The sequence below is a fragment of the Barbus barbus genome, assembly GCF_936440315.1.
Source record: "Barbus barbus genome assembly, chromosome: 44".
Taxonomy (NCBI): Eukaryota; Metazoa; Chordata; class Actinopteri; order Cypriniformes; family Cyprinidae; genus Barbus; species Barbus barbus.
This window is the reverse complement of record NC_136722.1, coordinates 9,425,706-9,449,259: the sequence shown is the minus strand read 5'-3', so window position 1 is coordinate 9,449,259 and position 23,554 is coordinate 9,425,706. Positions and strand designations below refer to the sequence as shown.

Below are 23,554 nucleotides of genomic sequence, written 5' to 3'. Positions count from 1 at the left end.
ATAGAAGCACTGTTTAAACCTAAAGCACACCGCAAAAGATTTTTTGCTTGTGACAGATGGATAAACATGCTTTAATGAAGAGTCATGTTCAATTTAGGGTTCAGTGACAAATTCAGTGACAAAGTGCTTGACAAGATGACAGCAGGGACGGGTTAGAGGACAAAGGTCAGGGAGAAGAATTAACTTTTTCGGGTTTGCAGGAGCAGAGGTCAACTACAATTATGAAAATATGAAATAATAGTAAGACAAATCTCATGTTTTTGAAATGTAAGTCTATTGAATCTTTAGACATACTGTATATCCTTATATATATATATATATATATATATATATATATATATAAAAACCTTTTGCATGTATTGTTTGTTTGATTATCAAGATTGTGTATAACAATATTGATCATTTAGAGGCCTTAGAAATTAATGCATCAAATTATACATTAAGCTTTATAGGATTAATGATGGTTATGTGGATAACTCTCAGAAGAAATCAAAACAACATCCTCAAATGACATCCTTGTCAACAAAACTAAATGCAGTCGATTTACTGTCAGATCAGACTGCCCATTCTATCCCTGCAGCGTCTGGCGCTACGGCATTGGCGGGCTGAAGTAGGTCACTGCACCAAGCTGAGAGGAGGGCATGGTTGGATGAAGGTTGGCATGCCACCTTGCACCCCCTACCTTCTCGCATTTAGCAACCCCATCTGGGGGGGGGGGGGGGGCACTTTTTAATTGGGACATCCCAGTTCTGTGCCGGAGGGCGTCGGGGTGAATGTTTACATTAAGAAGAGCAGGATATAAAGGCGCTAGTTTTGGTGAGAGAATGGCTAGACAAAACATTATTTGATTTCTTTGGACGCATAACCCGAGACAAATGAGATGGTTTACTGTGCAGTCATTTAGGGTTAGAGTGCCTGAGGTTCTGACATAGTCACAGGAGTGTGTAAAAGGAGCACACTATAGCTCTGCATGCTGCTGTCTTGACATATACGTACACTTTTAAGTGTCCGTTCAGCATTATTAATTTAGTGTAAAAGAAACAGAAGGTGTTTAAGATGGGAATAAGAGAATGAGGAGAGCAACAAATCAAAAGCTAATTTTCTTGTGATCTTAAATGTCAGGAAATTGTTTGGTAAGCACCTGGGGCAGCGAAAACTGACACGTGCAATTGGAAAGTAATTATTTTCTCATTAGCTGGTTTCTAATCACAATTAGCATGTCATTAGAGAGAAGTGGAAGCTTGTTAAGGCATCACATCCTGGTCAGTCTCATCAATCGCATGGTAATGTGTAACAGCAGGCTGCATGTTAAAATTCTGATTACTTACATGGCTCATCTTTTAACCATGCATTTAATTTGACTACAGAACATTAATGAATTAATTCTTCTCATGGACCTCATATTTTATATATATATAAAAAATGAAGCATGTTTTAGGTCCATTAGGATTTTTGATAATTAAACATTTATGTTTATTATTTTCATAACAATTAGGAATATTTTTCCCCAAATTAGGATTACAGTGCTACATCTGGATGCTTAAATTTTTTTAAGTTTTAGTTTTGCCCCTCATAATTACTAATATGCTCATTAGTTATTAAATTCTCAATACTGTAATATTTTATTTTTGTTTAAGCCAGCATAAATCAAATAAGTCAATATAATACAACAAATATAATACCAATATTATAATACCAAATGCTACCATGATGTATGAATATTTTTTCTTGTTTTTATTTATTTTACTGTCAAGGTAATAAGAATTTAGAGGCTGAAAAGTTCTTAATCTTTGTAACGAATGCTAAAAATGTTAATGATTTAACAACAAGACTTAATTTCCTTTAAATAGAAATATAATTTTTATTTCTTATAGTAGGACTCAAACATATTCTTTACAGGTTTCGTGAGATTCAAACAAATTACTTTTGACCTGTATTGTGTCAGCTTCTCAGTATCAGTGCACATCCAATGCTAAATAAACATTTAAATAAGCACAAATTTTAAATGCAAATTGATTCAACAACTGACTCAGTGAAATGAACAGGTTATACCTGTATCATATATAATGGTATTTCATTATGCAAAGACTGCAACCAAAAAATAAATAATGATAACAAAAACCATTATCATCATGAAAAAAGGAATTTTTATTGAGTTATTGTATTGAGGTATGGTCCTCACCTTGAGCTCATCAAAGCGCAGTGTGAAGTGCAGGATCTCAGCAAACTGTTTGGCAAGGGCTTGCTCTCGCTCCAGATGCTGTGTGGGGTCATCGTATGTCTCACAAGTGAGTGCTCTCAACAGACTATGCAGCGCTGCCTCTGTAGAATCACACAATGGCCAGTTATGGTCAATTATGTTCTCATTGAGTGCAACATAATATTAACAATCACATATTTGTTTACCAATTATAAACAACTACCCACTGAGCAGTTATATTAGCATTATTAATAGCAACAATATCAACTACATATATGTGCGTTTGTGTGTGTTCCAGGTAACTATAACTCAACCTTTTCAACGAAATGTTTTATACTGTAAAAATAGCCCATAAAAAAATACATGACTGTATATTGTTTGTTTTAAACAATATAATGTTTAGATTCTGACATACTGATTCACACTGCTTGTAGACCAGAATCAATCCCTCCATCAAACAAAATAAAACATCTTGTACCATACATAACCCAATGTATGGATTAATGCATAATCTCAAACTAATTTCCCAGACACACAAACATACTCCAGGCTACACAAAAGGCACACTCTTACATAAGGCTTAATCAGAAGTTTCTCTATGTTCTCTACTAACACACGGTGATGTCTTAAGCCTCAGTAGACAGCTTGATGACTTGAGAGGCTGTTCTTAACCCACAATTCCCGTTCTCAGTTTATCCATTGCTCTATTGAGGCAACACAGTACACAGCAGCATGTTAGAATAATTATATTACATAAGAGTCAGCCCAGCAACCATAAATGAGTTGGTATGGTATGATCTCAGTCTGTCCACATCAACCCAATTTTTAATCCTGATCTCAATTACAAGTCTTAAAATATACATATAAACAAAACCAAACAGAAGTGAAGTGATTCATGTCTTGCTGTTGCTAGTATTGCAAAATTGTACAAGAAACTCCTACTGTATGTTGAAAGAGAGCAATGGAAAGAAAAAAAGCAACGGTTTGGTGATGTGGCTTTAGATCAGTGTATTAAGTCTGAATTAGGTCTGCTCTCAGAGTTCAGAAAATGTTGGTTTTTCATCTTTATTTTTATTGGCTCATTTGGAAATTGCAGTAATCAATCCGTCTGAAGGTAAACAGAGGGTAGCTTTGTCTGTCAACTTATTTATTTCCATATGGACTTAAGAAACCAGTTTTTAGGTTTTACATAGTCAAGCCAGTAAAGTCATCAGAGTGTGTTTGAGAGAGAGGGAATATTCAGGCCGGTGACTCAAGCTGCAGCAGTATGTAGAGTAAATTGAGCAGATTTGCCATACGGTAATGACCTCCATCTGCTTTAGTCAGCTTGGCAGGGCAGAGGAGCTGATTAAAAATGGTCATGGAAGCACGCTATTCTCCTCCCAGTCAAAACATAGCTTGAGACGAGCGGCTTTTAAGAGCACACGCTGAGAATGGAGTGTGAAGCGAGGATGGCGGATTGGAGGAAAGCAGGGCAGGGCAAGGGAGTATACGTCATATCTCATCACAAGAGAAAGCAAGAGAGAAGAAATGAGACATGTAAGTAATGTTAAAGTGCCAAATACACACATAACAGCAGTTTGAGATGAACCACAGTATATATACACAGTATATACACACACACACACATATATATTAGGGGTGTAACGGTTCACAAAATTCACGGTTCGGTTCGTAATGCTTACTGAACCGAAAAAGCCTTGTACCGAACGGTTCAATACAAATACTCGTATCGTTACACCCCTAATATTGTATGTGTGTGTGTGTGTGTGTGTATATATATATATATATATATATACACACATACATACATACATACACACACACACACATTTATACAAACTCTCACACACTTACATTCTCCATTCACATACATACATTTCTACTCTCACACAAATACATTCTCCATTCACATACATACATTTCTAACTTTTTTGGTATCCATTACTTCCTGTTTAAGCTGGAAGTCACTCTCAGACCAGGAATTACATGTGCAAGACTTGCTCAGCTCTTCCTCACAATTTTACAATGATGCTATTCAAAGTCATCCTGTTTTCTTTTCAAGTACATTATTATTTTTTATTATTATTTTAAAATATCTTTATATAATACACTTGTTCAGATCTATGTAAAAAGGTCTATGTATTTTTTGTGAGCAACTCCAATTTGCAATTGTTTTTACATTAAAATGGACGGATTCCCATACTCATTGCCTATTTATTTATTTATTTAATTTATTAATTGTTTATTTTGCTCTGTTACTGGTCAAACTAACCTTAAGCAAACAAACAAAAATATCTGCAACATGAAGCAACTGCACAAAACTAAAACATCAGACGAGCTGAATAAATATTTTATTATTACTCTTTATTATTACTGTTTTATTACCTTAATTATATGTATGTCTACACTATGTCTGTACTTTCAATACTGAAGCTCCTCTGACACCACAACGAATTCCTTGTGTGTGTAAACAAACCTGGCAATAAATCTCTTTCTGATTCTGATGAAAAGACAAATTCTCTTTCTGACAGCAGGCGGTGCTTATAGAACAGCAATAACAATATACCGTTTCCACTGCTGTACACAGCTCCACGCTTATAAACACTCATTTGATACTGTATGTATTTTACAGAGGTAAGAGGAAAAGAAAACGCCATCAAAACTTTTCTGAAGACAGTTCTCCTCAGAAATGCATTCATAATAACCCCCACCCCAATTCAATATTTATGGTTTTCTTCCAGTATTTCGAGCATCTCAAACAATACATTTGTTCTCTGGTACAGTATTTTATCTGCTTGCGCGACTATTCTCTCCTCTTCGTGTACGTCTTCAGTGCATCTTTGTAATATCATGATGATCACCACGTTTGTGTTACCGAATGGTGTCTTGTCAGGAATAACCTTCCTGCGCTGTATATGGGCCATTTTTTATTACATGTTGCAGATATTTTTGTTTGTTTGTTTAAGGTTAGTTTGACCAGTAACAGAGCAAATTAAACAATAAATAAATAAATAAATAGACAACGAGTATGGGAATCGGCCAATTTTAATGTAAAAAAAACAAAAAAAAAAACAAAACAGGCCAAAACGGTCACGAAAAATTCTGATCAGTGCATCCTTTGTGCACAGATCTGTAGAACAAGTGGGTTACGTAACGATATTTTAAAATTAAGACAAAAAAAAATTACTTAAAGAAAACAGGATGACTTTGAATAGCATAACTATAGTTGTGTTAGGATAAGCTGAGCAAGTCTTGCACATGTTTGGGTCCGATTGAGATCCAGAGCATATTAGCAATATTATTGCAATTGTCCTCGATTGGATTGCTCCTGTCTGCTCAATTGCTCCTGTCTGCCGTTCTGCTGAGAGGTTTGCGATAGTAGCTCCGTGTAGCTTTGCTTTCTGCTGAATTTTACTAATCACTCTCTGTTGTTTAAAGTGATAAAATATAACTTAATTCCCTCCATATTTCTGATATTATCTATCAAACTAATCTGACTAATTTGATCATAATCTAAAACCGCGAGTGCAACACGTGTGCCATGCATTAGCATTCGTTAGCCAGTTAGCTTGTCATTCGCGTTTCCACTCACGTTTCTATTCGCGCCTATTGTTTTCTTTTTTCTCACTCCTTTTCATCTCTCTCTCGCTCCGTTTGAACTCACGAGTTCATCAAACAACAGTGGTAAGTAAATCATTCCTCTATCACGGTGAGTAATGGCTTCTCCTTCTCTTGTTATTTGCACTTCATGTCACATGTATAGTTTATCTCTCTCTGTCGGCGACGAGGGATTCACATGTGATAAATGCAGGGATATAGTTAGGCTGACGATTTTAGAACTAGAGACACTCATCCAAACTTTAGTTGAGGACAGTAAGAATGTGAGGGCTGTAGATACTGCTTTGGATGCGACTAGCTCAGGGAGTCCTGTACATTGTTCAGTTCCTGTAGAGCCCGTGCAGCAGGGCAACTGGGTGACTGTGAGGCGTCCTAGTCACGGGTCAAAACATCAAACAGGTTCTCCCCACTCAGTGACGCACCCACTGAGAAACCTGATGAAAGTGCTCTAGTTATTGCCGATTCTATTGTACAGAATGTGAAAATAGAGACACCAGCCACCATAGTTCAATGTTTACCGGAAGCCAGAGCACCTAACATCTTGGCAAATTTAAAAGTGCTGGCTAATGCTAAACGTAAATTTAGTAAGATTGCTATTCATGTCGGCGCAAATGATGTTCGACTTCGCCAGTCGGCGATCACTAAAAATAATGTTAAAGAGGTGTGTGAACTTGCAAGTACGATGTAAGACACTGTAATATGCTCTGGCCCCCTCCCTGCTAACCGGGGTGATGAGATACATAGCAGACTGTCGTCACTCAATGGCTGGATGTCTAAGTGGTGCCCGCAGAATAACAGGTTTTATATACAATTGGACAAGTTTATGGGGCAGACCTGACCTGTTGAAAAGAGATGGTGTTCATCCCTCCTGGGGTGGTGCTGCTCTTCTCTCTAGAAATATGGCACATAGTCTTAGAGTTCGTACTTGACTAAATGGGGCCCAGGTCAAGAAGCAGACAGACTGGCTAAACCGGCCGTCTGCTAGCCACCTCAAGTCACAGAAGTCAGCTAATTCTCATCACATAGAGACTCTTTTACCTAGATATCAAACTATAGAGACTGTGACTACAGAAAACATCCAAACCAAATTAAGAGTAACAATCTAATTGATGTTCAACAAATAAAAAATGCTTACAATACAGAGAAACAATTTATAAAACTTGGCTAACTGAATATCAAGGCCCTTTCTACAAAAGCACTTTTTGTAAATGATTTGATCAATGATCATAACCTAGATTTGCTCTGTTTGACAGAAACATGGCTAAAACCAGATGAATACATTACTTTAAATGAGTCTACCCCCCAAGATTACTGCTATTAAAATGAGCCACGTCCAAAAGGTAAAGGGGGAGGTGTTGCTACAATTTATAGCAATATTCTCAGTATTTCTCAGAGGGCAGACTTTAAGCATAACTCGTTTGAAGTTATGGTGCTGCGTATAACATTATCTAGAGAAACACCTGTTAGTGATAAATCCCCTTTTGTGTTTATACTGGCTACTGTATACAGGCCATCAGGGCACCATACAGAGTTTATTAAAGAATTTGCTGATTTTCTATCTGAGTTAGTACTGGCTGCAGATAAAGTCTTAATTGTTGGCGATTTTAATATCCATGTCGTTAATGAAAAAGATGCATTAGGATCAGCATTCATAGACATTCTGAACTCTACTGGGGTTAGACAACCCGTTTCAGGACTTACTCATTGTCGAAATCATACCTCAGATTTAATACCGTCACATGGAATTGATGTTAGTGGTGTTGAAATTCTGCAGCAAAGCGATGATATCTCCGATCATTATCTAGTCTTGTGTAAACTCCATATAGCTAAAACTGTCAATTCTACTCCTTGTTACAAGTATGGTAGAACCATCACTTCTACCACAAAAGACTGCTTTGTAAGTAATCTTCCTGATTTATCTCAATTCCTCAGCATATCCAATAGCTCAGAACAACTTGATGATGTAACTGAAACTATGGACTCTCTCTTTTCTAGCACTTTAGATACAGTTGCTCCTTTACATGTAAGGAAGATCAAAGAAAACAGTCTGACTCCGTGGTATAATGAGCACACTCGCACCCTAAAGAGAGCAGCCCGGAAAATGGAGCGCAGCGGTAGGAAAACAAAACTAGAGGTATTTCGTATAGCTTGGCGGGAAAAGTACCCTATCCTACAGAAAAGCATTAAAAACTGCTAGATCTGATTACTTTTCATCTCTTCTAGAAGAAAACAAACATAACCCCTGGTATTTAATCAATATAGTGGCTAAATTAATGAAAAATAAAGCATTCTCGTTTGGCTCTGTTCGAAGGCGGTCGCATTTTTCTTCCCTCCCTCCCTCCTGAACTTCCCTGCTTGCTCTCTAGTATTGTCCTGTCCTTCTTAAGAGACTCTCGCTGCACTATTTACAAAACCGAAATTATGGATCTGATCAACTGGTCTCTCAACGCAATTGACACCATCTTCTCGACTAGGAAAGCAGGATCTGGAGAACCGGAATGTCCCGCTGGGACGTTTGCTGCTGGCTACACGATGGACGCATGGGAGAGATGGCGGGTCGTGTGTCTGGCGGCTCTCTCCGTGGAGGACATTGAAGACATCTTCTTATTCGGAACAATGATAACTGGGTTTCTGCTATTTGGATTAGGCGTTGCCCTAAATTATCAGAAAATTAAGGAGACGGGACTGGCTATCCAAAACCTCTCAAGGCTGCCCGTCATGATGGAGTCTGTAGGCAGAGCGGTCGCCTCTGAAACAGAGGCGATTAACCGCAATATGGGTTCGATCACGGCTAGGCTCTCGGCTTTGGAAAGGAAAATTGATGGACAAGGAGATCAGAATGGACAATGAGAATAGCTGTGAAACTGGAAGACAGCTGTTCGCCCAAAGACAAAACAATCTTATCTCTTTCCGGCTTCCCACAACAGAACGGCTTGGCAAGGCCGCTCTGGTATCAACTCTCCTGTGAATACTGCAGGGAGACACTCTTTCTTCCATTCCCTCCCCCCATCAAAACACCTTGTTATTGTCGGGCGCTTGTGCTCTGTCCAAGGTCGTTTCCATGGCAATTGCTATGTCGCATCACAACCTGCGAACTGGTTTGGAGTGCTGGCGAAACGGATTTCAAGGCATACGAACTCACACGAACTTACACATACACACACTCATACACCTCCCTACCCCCATCCCACGCCTTCGTCGCTTCATCCTGTCAGGTGATAACGGGTCCGTGTGTTTGCGCTGTAATGGCTGCTGGGCGGATGGCTGTTTCGTCTGAACTAGGATTACTATGCAAATTATGCTCCTTTGTTGACTGTGCTCCATGCCGAGGTTTTTTGTCTGTTCTCACACTGCACTCTCGTTCAGGAGCGTAGTGTGAGGACAATTTTTTTTTCTCCTCTCTTTCCTCATGTTTTGCTGTATTTCTTCTTCTTCATTGCATTTCGTTGCCTTGTACCTACATGTGCAATGACAATAAATTGAATCCAATCCAATCCAATCCAATCAACAGGTGTTGGCATTCCCCAAGAGCACAGCAGTAATGACTTTATGAACTACTTTACTTCCAAGATCGATACTATCAGAGATAAAATTGTAATCATGCAGCCGTCAGCTACAATATCGCATCAGTGCACTATAGATCCCCTGAGGAACAATTCCACTCATTCTCTACTATAGGAGAAGAAGAATGGTATAAACTTGTAAAATTATCTAAACCAACAACATGTATGTTAGACCTTATTCCATCTAAACTACTAAAAAAGCTGCTTCCAGAAGTCATAGATCCTCTTTTGGCTATTATTAATTTGTCATTGTCATTAGGATATGTCCCCAAAACCTTCAAATTGGCTGTAATTAAGCCTCTCATTAAAAAACCACAACTTGACCCCAAAGATCTAGTTAATTACAGACCGATCTGCTTTGGGTCATTGTCCATCTGCACTGTGAAGCGCCGCCCAGTGAGTTCTGAAGCATTTGGCTGAATATGAGCAGATAATATTGCCCGAAACACTTCAGAATTCATCCTGCTGCTTTTGTCAGCAGTCACATCATCAATAAATACAAGAGAACCAGTTCCACTGGCAGCCATACATGCCCACGCCATGACACTACCACCGCCATGCTTCACTGATGAGGTGGTATGCTTAGGATCATGAACAGTTCCTTTCCTTCTCCATACTCTTCTCTTCCCATCACTCTGGTACAAGTTGATCTTGGTCTCATCTGTCCATAGGATGTTGTTCCAGAACTGTGAAGGCTTTTTTAGATGTCGTTTGGCAAACTCTAATCTGGCCTTCCTGTTTTTGAGGCTCACCAATGGTTTACATCTTGTGGTGAACCCTCTGTATTCACTCTGGTGAAGTCTTCTCTTGATTGTTGACTTTGACACACATACACCTACCTCCTGGAGAGTGTTCTTGATCTGGCCAACTGTTGGGAAGGGCGTTTTCTTCACCAGGGAAAGAATTCTTCGGTCATCCACCACAGTTATTTTCCGTGGTCTTCTGGGTCTTTTGGTGTTGCTGAGCTCACCGGTGCGTTCCTTCTTTTTAAGAATGTTCCAAACAGTTGTTTTTGCCACGCCTAATTTTTTTGCTATCTCTCTGATGGGTTTGTTTTATTTTTTCAGCCTAATGATGGCTTGCTTCACTGATAGTGACAGCTCTTTGGATCTCATCTTGACAGTTGACAGCAACAGATTCCAAATGCAAATAGCACACTTGAAATTAACTCTGGACCTTTTATCTGCTCATTGTAATTGGGATAATGAGGGAATAACACACACCTGGCCATGGAACAGCTGAGAAGCCAATTGTTCCATTACTTTTGGTCCCTTAACAAGTGGGAGGCACATATACAAACTGTTGTAATTCCTACACCGTTCACCTGATTTGGATGTAAATACCCTCAAATTAAAGCTGACAGTCTGCAGTTAAAGCACATCTTGTTCATTTCATTTGAAATCCATTGTGGTGGTGTATAGAGCCAAAAATGTTAGAATTGTCTCGATGTCCCAATATTTATGGACCTGACTGTATATGGCTACCTGGATGACATATTGATTTTTTCCTCTTCTCTCCAGGAACATGTTCAACACGTCAGGCGAGTACTCCGGAGGCTGTTAGAGAATGGGCTTTTTGTCAAGGCGGAGAAATGCGCGTTCCATGCACAGTCAGTTCCTTTTTTGGGTTTCATCGTGTCGCCCGAGGGGGTTCGCATGGATCCTGACAAGTTTAAGGCTGTGGTAGATTGGCCAACCCCTGATTCCCGCAAGGCCCTGCAGAGGTTTCTTGGGTTCGCTCATTTTTACCGGCGTTTTATTCGCAATTTCAGCCAACTAGCCTCTCCTCTGACTGCCTTGACCTCCACCAAGACGGCGTTCAGGTGGTCAGATGCAGCCGAGGCTGCATTTACCAAACTTAGAAGCCGCTTTGTTTCGGCTCCCATTCTCCGGGCCCCTGATCCCACACGCCAGTTTGTGGTGGAGGTTGACGCATCAGAGGTGGGGGTAGGTGCAGTGTTATCCCAGCGTGCCACCTCAGACGACAAGATGCATCCTTGTGCTTTTTTCCCCCACCGTTTGTCCTCTGCCGAATGCAATTACGACATCGGTAACAGAGAGTTGCTGGCCGTCAAGCTAGCTTTGGAGGAATGGCGTCATTGGTTAGAGGGTTCGGGGGTTCCTTTCATTGTCTGGACCGACCATAAGAATCTTGAATATATTCAATCTTCTAAACGTCTTAACTCCAGGCAGGCTCGTTGGGCACTATTTTTCGGTCGGTTTGATTTTTCCATCTCCTATCGACTGGGGTCTAAGAACGTTAAACCCGTTTGTTTGTGCCGGAGAGGTTACGGTCCGACACAATCCGATGGGGTCATTGCTCCAACGTGGCTTGTCATCCAGGAATCGGGCGCACCATTTTTCTGGTTAGACAATGGTCCTGGTGGCGTGCCATGGCTCGTGACATCCGAGAGTTTGTTTTGGCCTGTTCGGTTTGCGCTCGGGGTAAGACTTCCAATCGACCTCCAGATGGGTTACTTCAGCCGCTGTCAGTCCCTTCGAGACCCTGGTCCCATATCACGCTTGATTTCGTTACTGCCCTCCCGCCCTCCCTGGGCAATACGGTGGTTTTAACCGTAGTGGACCGGTTCTCAAAGGCGGCTCATTTTATTCCCTTGCCCAAATTGCCCTCAGCCAAGGAGACAGCGGTCACTGTTGTAAACCACGTTTTTCACATTCATGGCCTCCCGGTAGACGTGGTTTCCGACAGGGGTCCCCAATTTGTGTCCAAATTTTGGAGAGAGTTTTGTCATTTACTGGGGGCGACTGTTAGTTTGTCTTCTGGGTTTCACCCTCAGACCAACGGTCGGACCAACCAGGATCTCGAGAGGGTATTGCAATGTTTGGTCACTCAGAATCCCACTTCCTGGTGTCAGCAACTATCATGGGTTGAGTACGCACATAACTCATTACCGGTGTCGTTTTCCTAGTATGGAATCCGAAGTCGCGGTCCCCTCTGCTCACGCTTTCATCCAGAGGTGTCACCGTACCTAGTCGACGAGAGCACGAGAGACTCTCCTCCGGGTGGGGGCGAGGACCAAGGCTAAGGCTGATCGCCACCGGTCGAGGCCTCCCGATTACGTTGTTGGTCAAAAGGTGTGGCTTTCTACCAAGAACATTCCTCTCTGGTCCGTGTGTAATAAGTTGGCTCCTAAATTTATTGGTCCGTTTCCTGTCACTAAGAAAATTAGTCAAGTGACAGTCCGCCTCAAACTCCCTCCTGCATACAGGAGAATTCATCCAGTGTTTCATGTGTCCAAAATCAAGTTCGTTTTTCATTCTCGCCTTAATCCGCCTACTCCGGTTCCTCCCCCGCCGCGACTCGTAGATAGGGAACCCACTTATTCGGTTAATCGTATTCTGGACTCGAGACGGAGGGGACGAGGATTCCAATACTTGGTGGACTGGGAAGGTTACGGTCCGGAGGAGAGGAGTTGGGTTCCGGCCAGGGATATATTGGATCACTCCCTTATTGATGATTACAATCAACGGGTGAGATCGGCTGGGAGTGTCGAGAGGCGCTCCTAGGGGGAGGGGTACTGTCACGGTTCATGGGCTCATGGTGTCATCCTTGCTCTGTTTTGTGTGCGTGGGTGTGGCTGATTGAGGCTGATTCTCTCCAGCTCCGGATGATTACCAGCACTATATTAGATGTCTTCACGCTGTCGCTCTCTGTCAGATCCTTGGATTGCCTGCCGTGTTATGGTCAGTGATTTCCACGTTGCTGTTTCCTGGTTCTTTGTCTCCGGATCTCGGTCATCCACTGGATGCCGCCACCGGGAACTTGGCCGTTCGTTGCATCCCTGCGTTACCTTTTCCAGACGGACGCTGTGCACCATTGATCACCTTACTGTTGTGACTCTGACCTTTGTCTAAATAAATCACTGTTTTCCGCAAGCTTGAATCCTTCCGTCTTTCATTGTGACAGTATGTGTGTAAGTAGAAATGTATGTATGTGAAAGGAGAATGTGTGTGTGTGAGAGTGCCAGAATGAATTATGTACAGCCCCTCATACACACACATAGGGACCAATTCTCACTATTAACTAGTTGCTTATTAGCATGCCTATTAAAAACATATTGGCTGTTTATTAGTACTTATAAAGCACATATTCTGCATGGCATTATTCTACATTTCTAATCCTACCCAATACCTAAACTTAACAACTACCTTACTAACTATTAATAAGAAGCAAATTAGTAGTTTGAGGCAAAAGTTGTAGTTAATGGTTTGTTAACAACCTTAAAATTAATTGTGACCCCTTATTTCTTTAATATGATTATATTGTGAATCTATCACGAATCCTGACACTCTGCTCTGCTGGTTTAGTGTTCTGGAGCAGAAAGTGCAGGAAAGCAAGATGACCCAGTTCGGTGAGTTACATAACATATGGCAGATGCCTGGCCTGCACTCATTGACTACAAGTTCAGAAGCCATTACATAGATTTAAAGTGCAAGGTTTCAATGGCTTCAGGGTAAGACCACCATCAACCTTGGTCTTATTGAGCTGCTAACATCCCTGTGTTTTGATGAGCGAAACAGCTAATGCTATCTGAAGTATTAGATATCATGGTCATTTTTCTCTATGCATATCAGTGAGAGGTTTGTATCATTTACAGTATTTAAGCCTATCGGTCAGCTAGTGTGTTACCCCAACCATTGTGTTTTGTGCAAGAATATGAGAGGACCAGCTGTGGTACTTCCCTGGGGCTGCTCAGGTGTGAGCGTGTTTGCACACAATGTGTTAGTGTGCATTTAATTTGTAAGATGTTTACAGCACAGAAAAAAAAACTAAAACAACCTGACTGAAACCGATACTGCCAATGGCTGTAAAGCGCATTTAAAGAGACAGTTCACCTAAAAAATTCCAAACCCCAAATTCCCAAACTTATGACAAGCACTTATAAATCAGCTATTGTCAACAAAAGAGAAACTTTAAAGTGGTGGTTGATTAGGATTTCACCTTTTTTAACATTTTTTAAGTTTAGTTAGTGTGTTATGTTGCTGTTGGAGCATAAACAGCATCTGCAAAGTTACAACGCTCAATGTTCAATGCAAAATTAGATATTTTCTTTAAAAGAAATCACTGTTTAAGGACTACAAAAAAGGCTGGTAAGGATTTCCCGGGTTTGTGACATCACTAACCCCAATGTTTAGCACCCTATCACAATCAACACAATCAAGCCTTCAAGAAAAAAGCTGATCAACCACCCCTTTAAGGGCTTCCTGCAATTCCCCGCCTAAAATAAGAGCTCGATAGTTTCAGATTTAAAAACTAGACTATTTTAAAAATGACTATTTTAAAATTATTAAAACATTTTTTTGTCAAACTGATATATAACCTCAGCATTTTTTGCCAAATTGTGGCTAAAAATTGAGATTGTGCAGCCCCATATGAGTTGCTTTCTTTTTCTTTTTTTTATATAGGTAGGCACATACAGACTACTTCCACATTACTTATGATGCTTTCTTTTTGTTTGTGAGATTCTGCCCCCATTCACTTTCATAATATGGAAAAGAGCAGCATGGACATTCTGCTAAATATATCCTTTTGTGTTCCATAGAAAAATCATTCAGGTTTGGAATGACATCAAAGTAAGTAAATGATGCTAAAATGTTTCTTTTAAAAGGTTTCTGCATAACTACTTCTGCTATGAAAAACAGGCTAATGTACCTAATCTCTGTGAAAATTCGTAGAACTTCTTTAGTTTGCCTACTAGTGGCACAACAGCAGCCCACGCCTGGTCTTGTAATGCCTCATCATTAGGGTTCTGGATTGCCTGAAAAAACAAACACAACATCTTAATAATCCAACATCTGGTGAGTTATAAACAAGTCTAAATGGAACATATTATTTTATGACCGTATGAGGTTGTGTTAGAATTATGTATGTGAGATGAGGTTTTTAAATGATGTGCCCATGAGGGTGGCAATTTGAGGATGTAAATGATGTCAAATCCAAGCACACAAGAGGTTTGAAGGTTTATTCATTATGTTTTTCCATTATGACACTGGGCAGAACATCTAGTCAATGTTTTTTCTCTCTACCTCAGTGTGCCTTTGAATTTCCAAATACATGAGGCTCATTAAAATACTTACTCAGTGTGCTGACATAAAAAAGGAATGCACAGCATTCTTTTGAGTGAATTAGAAAAAATAAATAAAAGAAACATTCACTTTCATTCTGCAGAAGATGCCATACCATGGCAACTGTATCCATATAGCAACAGTATCCGTGGCAACAAGAGTATCAATCACACTGACACTCACTCATACCGAGGTGTGATTGAGCAGAGCAGAGAATTTCAAATCATATGAACATGCTGTGAGATGTTTTAAAGCCACCAATATTATTCCTTCAACTCATTTTTGTGCGAATTAATGTACATACTGTAAAGAGTTGATTTTGCAAGAACAACTTTATAAGTGCATATGCATAAGTCAAACATCAGCAGACCTCTGTTATCTTGAGAGTGTGCCTGTACCTCTCGTATCTCTTGGCCTGCGCCTTTATATGCCTGTAGTTCGTCAAGTATTCCCAGTGCATCCTTCAGGACCACATCCACTTCGTCCCAAGTTTCCCGCTCTGCTTCTGTTGGCTGGGCATCTGGAGGCAGAGAGGGAGGGAGAGAGAGAGAGAGAGAGAGAGAGAGAGAGAGAGAGAGAGAGAGAAATTACTTCAAGGTCTTTAATCAAAAGGTCTTTCAAGGTCACATTTAGTCAGTGTCTGACACATTAAAAGCGAACATACAGTATGTATGCAAATCATGAACAGGTATTAGAGCTTTATACCTTACAGAATGAGGCAAGATTAAAATGAAGGAAAGAACAAAGAAAACATACATTATATTAAATACTGTGTGTGTGCTGATACTATGGGAAAATTCCACTTTTCCACTCTGAAGGAAGGGTATTACTGTACAAGTACTCTTTGAAACATTCCATTCAAAAAAGAATCCAGAAAAAAAAAATGTATCATGGTTTTCACAAAAATATTAAGCAGCACAACGGTTTTCAACATTCATAATAATAACAGTAAATGTAAATGAGCCCCAAATCAGCATATTAGAATGATTTCTGAAGGATCATGTGATACTGTAGACTGGAGTAATGGCTGCTGAAAATTCAATCTTCAAAATAAATAACATATTAAATTATAATAAAACAGAAAACAAGTATTTTAAATTGTTTTATCATTTCACAATATTACTGTGTATTTAGAGTCGTGGTCAGAATGATTGGCACCCTTGGTAAATATGATCAAAGGCGGAGCTGAAAATTAATCTGCATTGTTAATCCTTATGATCTTTTATTTTAAAAATTCACAAAAATCTAACCTTTCATTGGATAATAAGAATTTAAAATGGGGGGAAATATCATTATGAAATAAATGTTTTTCTCTAATACACATTGGCCACAATTAATGGCACCCTTTTATTCAATACTTTTTGAAACCTCCATTTGCCAGTTTAACAACTCTAAATTTTCTCCTATAATGCCTGATGAGGTTAGAGAACACCTGACAAGAGATCAGAGACCATTCTTTCATCCAGAATCTCTCCAGATCCTTCAGATTCCCAGCTCCATGACGGTGCTTCTTCTGTTCAGATCACCTCACTCATTTTCTACAGGGTTCAGGTCAGAGGACTGGAATGGCCATAGCAGAAGCTTGGTTTTGTGCCCAGTGACCCATTTTTGTGTTGTTTTTGAGGTTTGTGTTTGGATTATTGTATGGTTGGAAGATCCAAACATAGCACATTATAAGATTTCTAACAGAGTCAGTCACTTGTTGAATTATCTGTTGGTATTTAATAGAATCCATGATGCCATGTGTCTAAACAAGATATCCAGGACCTCCAGCAGAAATATAGGCCCACAACATCAACAATACATCAGTATATTTCATTGTACACATGGGGTACTTTTTATCCCTGTGTTCACCAAACCCATCTTGAGTGTTTGCTGCTAAAAAGCAGCAATTTTTTTTTTTTTGTTTCATCTGACCATAGAAGCCAGTCCCATTTGAAGTTCCAGTTGTGTCTGATAACTGAATATGCTGGAGATTTTTTTTGGATGAGCTAGGAGAATTTTTCTTGAAACCCTCCCAAACAACATGTGGCGATGTAGGTGCTGTTTGAAATTTTTTTTAAGGTTTTCTGACCCCGTGACTCAACTATTTTCTGCAATTCTCCAGTTGTGGTCCTTGGAGAGTCTTTAGCCACTTCAACTCTCCTCCGCACTATGCATTAGGACGATATAGACACACATCCTCTTCCAGGCAATTTCATAACATTTTCTGTTGATTGGAAATTCTTAATTATTGCCCTGATGGTGGAAATGGGAATTTTCACTGCTCTAGCTCTTTTCTTAAAGCCACTTCACTAATTTGTGAAGCTCAATTATCTTTTGCTGCACATCAGAGATATATTCTTTGGTTTTTCTCATTGTGATGGATTTGGGCTTAGTTTTTCCTCCTATTTATATTTCTGTGAAACAGGAAGCCATGGCTGGATAATTTCATGCTCATAATCACCCTGGAGTGCTCAAAATTGTGAATATGAATTGGAATATACTTCAGAGATATTTTACTCATAAGAATTTCTAGGGGTACCAATAATTGTGTCCAACGTGTATTTGAGAAAAACATTTTTTTTTTTTTAGATTTTCCCCCATGTTCAATTGTTTTAGTTCAATAAAAGGTTAGATTTTTGTGACTTTTAAAAATAAAAGATCAAAAGGATTAATAATGCAGTTTATTTTCAGAGCCTTCTTTGATCATATTTACCAAGGGTGCCAATAATTCTGCCCACGACTGTATACAATATTACGAAATGTAGCCTTGATGAGAAACACCAAACTAATCCTAAACATCAAACATCAAACTTCCATTTTTTATTTTGTTCTAATGTAACCTTAATAACATTGCAGTAAAATTCATATTTATGGCTAATTGCTGGGACAATCAAATGTTTGTGTTAAATATTACTTGGTGTATTTTAATTGAAAGTTTACTTCAATTTCTAAAAAACGTTGCATTTTTTGTTAAAAATAAATAAATAAAAATACCACCCAGGATAATATAAAACTACAAAATTAAGATTGTTGAAGTGACTACTGTAAAATATTCTTCACTAGCAGACCTTTTATTACAAGTGATTTGGTTGCTCACATTCATTTGGACTGACTCTTCAAGTAGCATCTTATATATAGTAGTTTGTACACTTATATAGTTTGAACTTGGAACTTTAATTTCGGATATACACAGTCCAAACTTGACATCACTATCAGCTGAAATTTGTGCAATTCATAATGCTGTGCAGACTTCTGAACATCTTCATTTGTCTTCAAAATCAAACTGGTTTGGAGTGACAAGAGAGTGAGCAAATAATGACTAAATTAAATTTTTGGGGTGAATTACTCACTGGGGATCTTAAAGCGTATTTGAGTCAAACCTCCACAGCTGAGCCAGTTTCATATGTTTAAAAGGCAAAGTGTGGAATTTTAAATGGTGGAAACTTTAGGCCCACATCTAAAAAAGAACCCTCAATGAGACACTGGCAGCTGTTAACCACAGCTGGCTTCAAATGCAATTTAAGAAATTAAGGGCCACCTCCTTAATTTCCAGCATTCAGATGCCACACATTAAGAGTGCAATCATCTCTCAGCTTTTTCATCTTTGTATGTTTTCGTATTGATACAGTAGGTCCTGTTCTAGCGCTCTGTCTCTTGGGGTCTCTCGCACTTCCACCCTCTTTATAACTGTTACATAACTCTTGAGCAGACACTATAGGAATTTTTCTTATATGTGCGCGACCGATGAGCCATGAATGAGTCAATAGTTTCAATGACTCCATATCGCCTCCTGTCTTCCTTCATAGGAACCACTATGTGACTAAAAATGGAGACAAACATGGTAGGATGGAAATGTTCTGTGGGCGAGGGTAATAAAAGCCAGGAAACTGTTATTTTCCACTGTCTTCTTTTCTTTGGTTCATTCACCTTCCTTCGCTTTGGAGAGAGTTTTTGGGTTCAAGCAAATGAGATGGTAGCAGATTGTACGCGATTCATGAACTAGTCTCCAGGGGAAAGGAGTTTAAGATATTATCAAGACCCAAAAGGGCAACTGGCATTTTTTACAAGCTGACCGGGTAATGACCTTCACCAAGTCTCCCAGAATCTCAGTTCTCAAACATACCAAAAATGACACGTGAGATACCAAATTGGTGCATTTTGAGGTAAGCTTTGAGAATTAAAGGATTGTTTACAGCTAATAAATGAAAGAGTCGATGGAAAGGGGAGAAATATCTCACTTTCGAAATCGAGGAAGAAGTTGGGCTCTTGTTCAAGATCTGTGCATGTCAAAACTTTAAGGAGGTTCCCCATGACAACGTACCTAAAGGGGAAAAGAAAGACAGAGTTAAGCCACATATTTTGAACAGAAATCATAATCATAATCATACATGGGGCAGCACTTAACAGCCATACTTTTATTCTATCATGGCACTAATCTCCCCTGTTATCAGTCAAGAAATCATCGTCCTTCCAACCACCAGTCGACGCGCCCTCCCTTTACCCCATAGCTTCCACTCTCCAGACGCAGTGGTTTTCCTGTGCAGGGCCTTGGGTCGACCAGATGTCACTACTGTAACCCCCCTCCTTCAGCACACACACAGAGTTACGGGAATCCCTGTACTTTGGTGGCCAGTGCCAACCGTGCATGTCATGCCTACTGCTCACGTTTAGTTCCCTATTGAGGGGCCCCAAGCTTTCAAAGTCAAGATTTAGGAAGTAGACTAGTGTTTTTAGAGGCAAAAACAGCCCTCTAAAACCATTAATTCTCTTGAGATAACTGAGGCTACTGAGTTTAACATTTTGCATTTGCAAAACGTGAATAACAGTAGACATGAGTGAAATACAGAAGCAAGGCCAAATTATCCTTCCAAACAGCAAACTCGAGGAAGGAAAACTCACATTCCCAAGATGTTCAATAGAGGGGTCATTTCACAAAAAGCATTTATGGTAAACGGTAGGGGTGCTCCGATTGATCGCTTACCGATAACTATCGGCCGATAATCGCGTTGGGATGTTTGATCGGCGGTCTCTAAAACGGCAGATCTAAAAAAAAAAAACGATCTCAAGCTGATGACTGGACTATTGTAATGCACTGCTAGGTGGTTGTTCTGCATCTTCAATAAACAAGCTACAGACAGTCCAAAATGCAGCGGCTAGAGTTCTTACCAGGTCAAGAAAATATGATCATATTACCCCAATTTTACAGTCTCTGCACTGGCTACCTATTAAGTTCCGTATCATTTACAAAATATTATTACTTGCCTATAAGGCCCTAAATGGTTTAGCTCCTGCGTACCTAACTTGTCTTCTACCACACTACAATCCAACCCGCTCCCTAAGGTCGCAAAACTCTGGACTTTTGGTAGTACCTAGGATAGCAAAGTCCACTAAAGGAGGTAGAGCTTTTTCACATTTGGCTCCCAAACTCTGGAATAGCCTTCCTGATAACATTCGGGGTTCAGACACACTCTCTCTGTTTAAATCTAGATTAAAGACACATCTCTTTAGCCAAGCATTCACATAATGCATTTTATAATCTTGTACTGCAGTTATATCTGATCAAATGTACGTTTATTATTATTCTTTAACTTGGGTTGAACAAATCATTTTCGCTTAAATGGACCAGCAGCTACGCTAATTATGTCTCTATTTGTTTCTCTGTTTCTGCCACGGGATTAACATCCCATGGTAACTAGGAATGACAACCTTCAGTCTGGATCCAACCCTTAAATGATGTGAGATGACCGAACACCTGAGAAAGATGATGCCAACCCCTCAGAGGACTTCGGAGGATGCCAAAGCTCAGACAACATACAGAATTACCAAATTTTGCCATAAGTCAAATATATTACGGTTCTGCAATATATAAATATATTGTGGAAACTTAAATTCCTGTAGAGCTGCTTTGCAACGATTTGTATCGTAAAAAGCGCTATACAAATAAACTTGAATTCAATTCAATTGAATGACGCGCCTGCCGTGAGAGGATTGACAAGACATGCAGCAGCACCGTCTGACTCTGTCCGGCGCGGGTGAAATAATTATAATCTTGTACAATTCATATTTCTTCATTAAATAACTTATAAAGTAACTTGTGAATCACCGTGCACGCTCTCTCTCAAAATGCGCAAATGGCTTCAAATCACACACACCGTTTGCATTGCGTATGCATTGTGCGTATTTTTTCCGCGCTCATGTTAACGGATTAGATTCATACTGCACACGGTTGTGGTCCAGCAGTGCGTTCCAGGAGCCGTATGTCTGCAGCAATGCAGCGATCGTTTCCGTTGCACGTGCTGAATAAAAAGTGAAAAGCTCATTGTTCTTTATGAACCGCAGGATTGCTTGTAAAAGACTTAAATGCCAAAGAAAAGGCAGTAGAGCTGACTTGGTCAATGGTAAGTTTTAATTTAGAATGTTTGTGATGTAAGAAAAGTACTTTAAATGTTTTGTCACTTGCTTGAGCAACTTAATATAAAAAAATCTAGAAGTAAATGCAAAAGTAAAGAGCATTGAATAATGTGTTTCTTATATTTATTGCATTTAAACACATCTATGAAAGATTGTATTACTGTACTGTGTAAAAAAGGACCCAAAAATTAAAATTGTATGTTATTTGCTTACCCCCAGGCTAACCAAGATGTAGGTGACTTTGTTTCTTCAGTAGAATACAAACAAAGATTTTTAATTCAAACCATTGCAGTCTGTCAGTCATATAATGCCAGTCAATGGGCAACAAATTTTTGAGAGTAAAAAAAACAAAAAACATGCACAGACAAATCCAAATTAAACAACTGCCATCTATCTCTCAAATGGACTATTGACACTATCTACAATCTCAATTAGGAGTGCCAATGGTCCATTTGAGAGATAGACGGCAGTAATGCACTTATAAGTCTGCGATATGATTACGATTCTCAAACATGGTGAGGATCATCAAATTTTAAATCACTAAAAATATGAACTCTGATCCACATGACAGTGACAGCAGCAGCAGAGATTAAGCCAGTAAAATTTAAAACGATCATAATATTTTAATAATAAATAACATAAAATGTTTTCAAGCTGCAATGCATGCTGGTAACTTGTGCAATATTACTCAATGTAAAATTGTTTGTTCAGATGACAGATGGCTTGTGCTGTGTAAGCTATTGTGCAACAATTGCACGATTGTCAAAACAAAAATGCAGTGCAGGATCAAATGTAAAGGTGAGATAAATGTATATTTTTGTAAAAAAAATGCCCTCCTCCACCCCTCAAATTAAAAAATCCTCTCTCACAAGAGAGTTACCAAAGGGAGGGATTCTTTTTCAAAAATGAAATTCAGGCCCTAAATAAATGTCAAAAAATCTTGATTGGATCATCACTATAAAGAATTCTACATGATAAAAAGAAGCTTTACAAAGACTGGTATCGATGATCGAATCGGCAAATACTGCTTTCGGTGATCGGTCTCAAAAATCCTGATTGGAGCACCCCTTGTAAACGGCTTGTTCAAAAACAGTTTTTGTGATGGTGTCACATCCATGGGCTCATTAATTAATGACCGCATACCTACTTAGTATTCAGGACTACTCTGATGAACTATAGTGTAAGCAACACTGCCTCGGCCCATGGCTCACAATCGAAAAAGAAAATGAAAAGATGGAACCACAGCAAATAACTATAGAGAAGAGCAACAATAAACGCCTGTGTTGATGAGTGCACCAACTTTCTGGTGCACAAGTTGAGCACCTGTGTTCCCCCGCTATCAATTGGAGTGTACTATGCAAAGCTATGTATTCAGCTGTACGTATGTGCTAAGTAAACGCAAGACTAAAGCACACTTTGGGGTTTAGGATGACGTCCCAAGGAGTGTAAACAACAGTTAAGCAGTCCAACACAGTGACTTGACTCAATTGACACAAACAATGGTGTGAGTTTCAGGATGAACCGTTAGCAACAATGGAAAATGGGGGAATATTTGGGAAACCTGCTTAAAAGCGTCATTGTATTTGCAACTATGCTTGGTGATGCATGTTAATCTATGACTAACATGGAAAGTTGACTGCCAATGCTACAGATCTGTACAATATTTCTTCAATACCTTTCAAGTTTTA

At 39.4% G+C, this 23,554-nt stretch overlaps 1 protein-coding gene across 6 annotated transcripts in view; it reads right to left on the bottom strand.

The window, feature by feature from the left end:
• Positions 1-23,554, bottom strand: part of LOC306863622 (CYFIP-related Rac1 interactor B-like) — a 67,337-nt gene that overhangs the window by 4,499 nt on the left and 39,284 nt on the right. For all 6 annotated transcript variants that reach the window (XM_079407073.1, XM_079407076.1, XM_079407075.1 and 3 more), the window contains 4 exons: positions 19,694-19,776; positions 15,869-15,990; positions 15,058-15,163; positions 2,183-2,322 (listed from right to left, as the gene is read on the bottom strand). In XM_079407073.1, coding sequence (XP_079263199.1) covers positions 2,183-2,322; positions 15,058-15,163; positions 15,869-15,990; positions 19,694-19,766 — 441 coding nt within the window. In that variant the 5' untranslated portion in view covers positions 19,767-19,776. The remainder of the gene's footprint in view (positions 1-2,182; positions 2,323-15,057; positions 15,164-15,868; positions 15,991-19,693; positions 19,777-23,554) is intronic.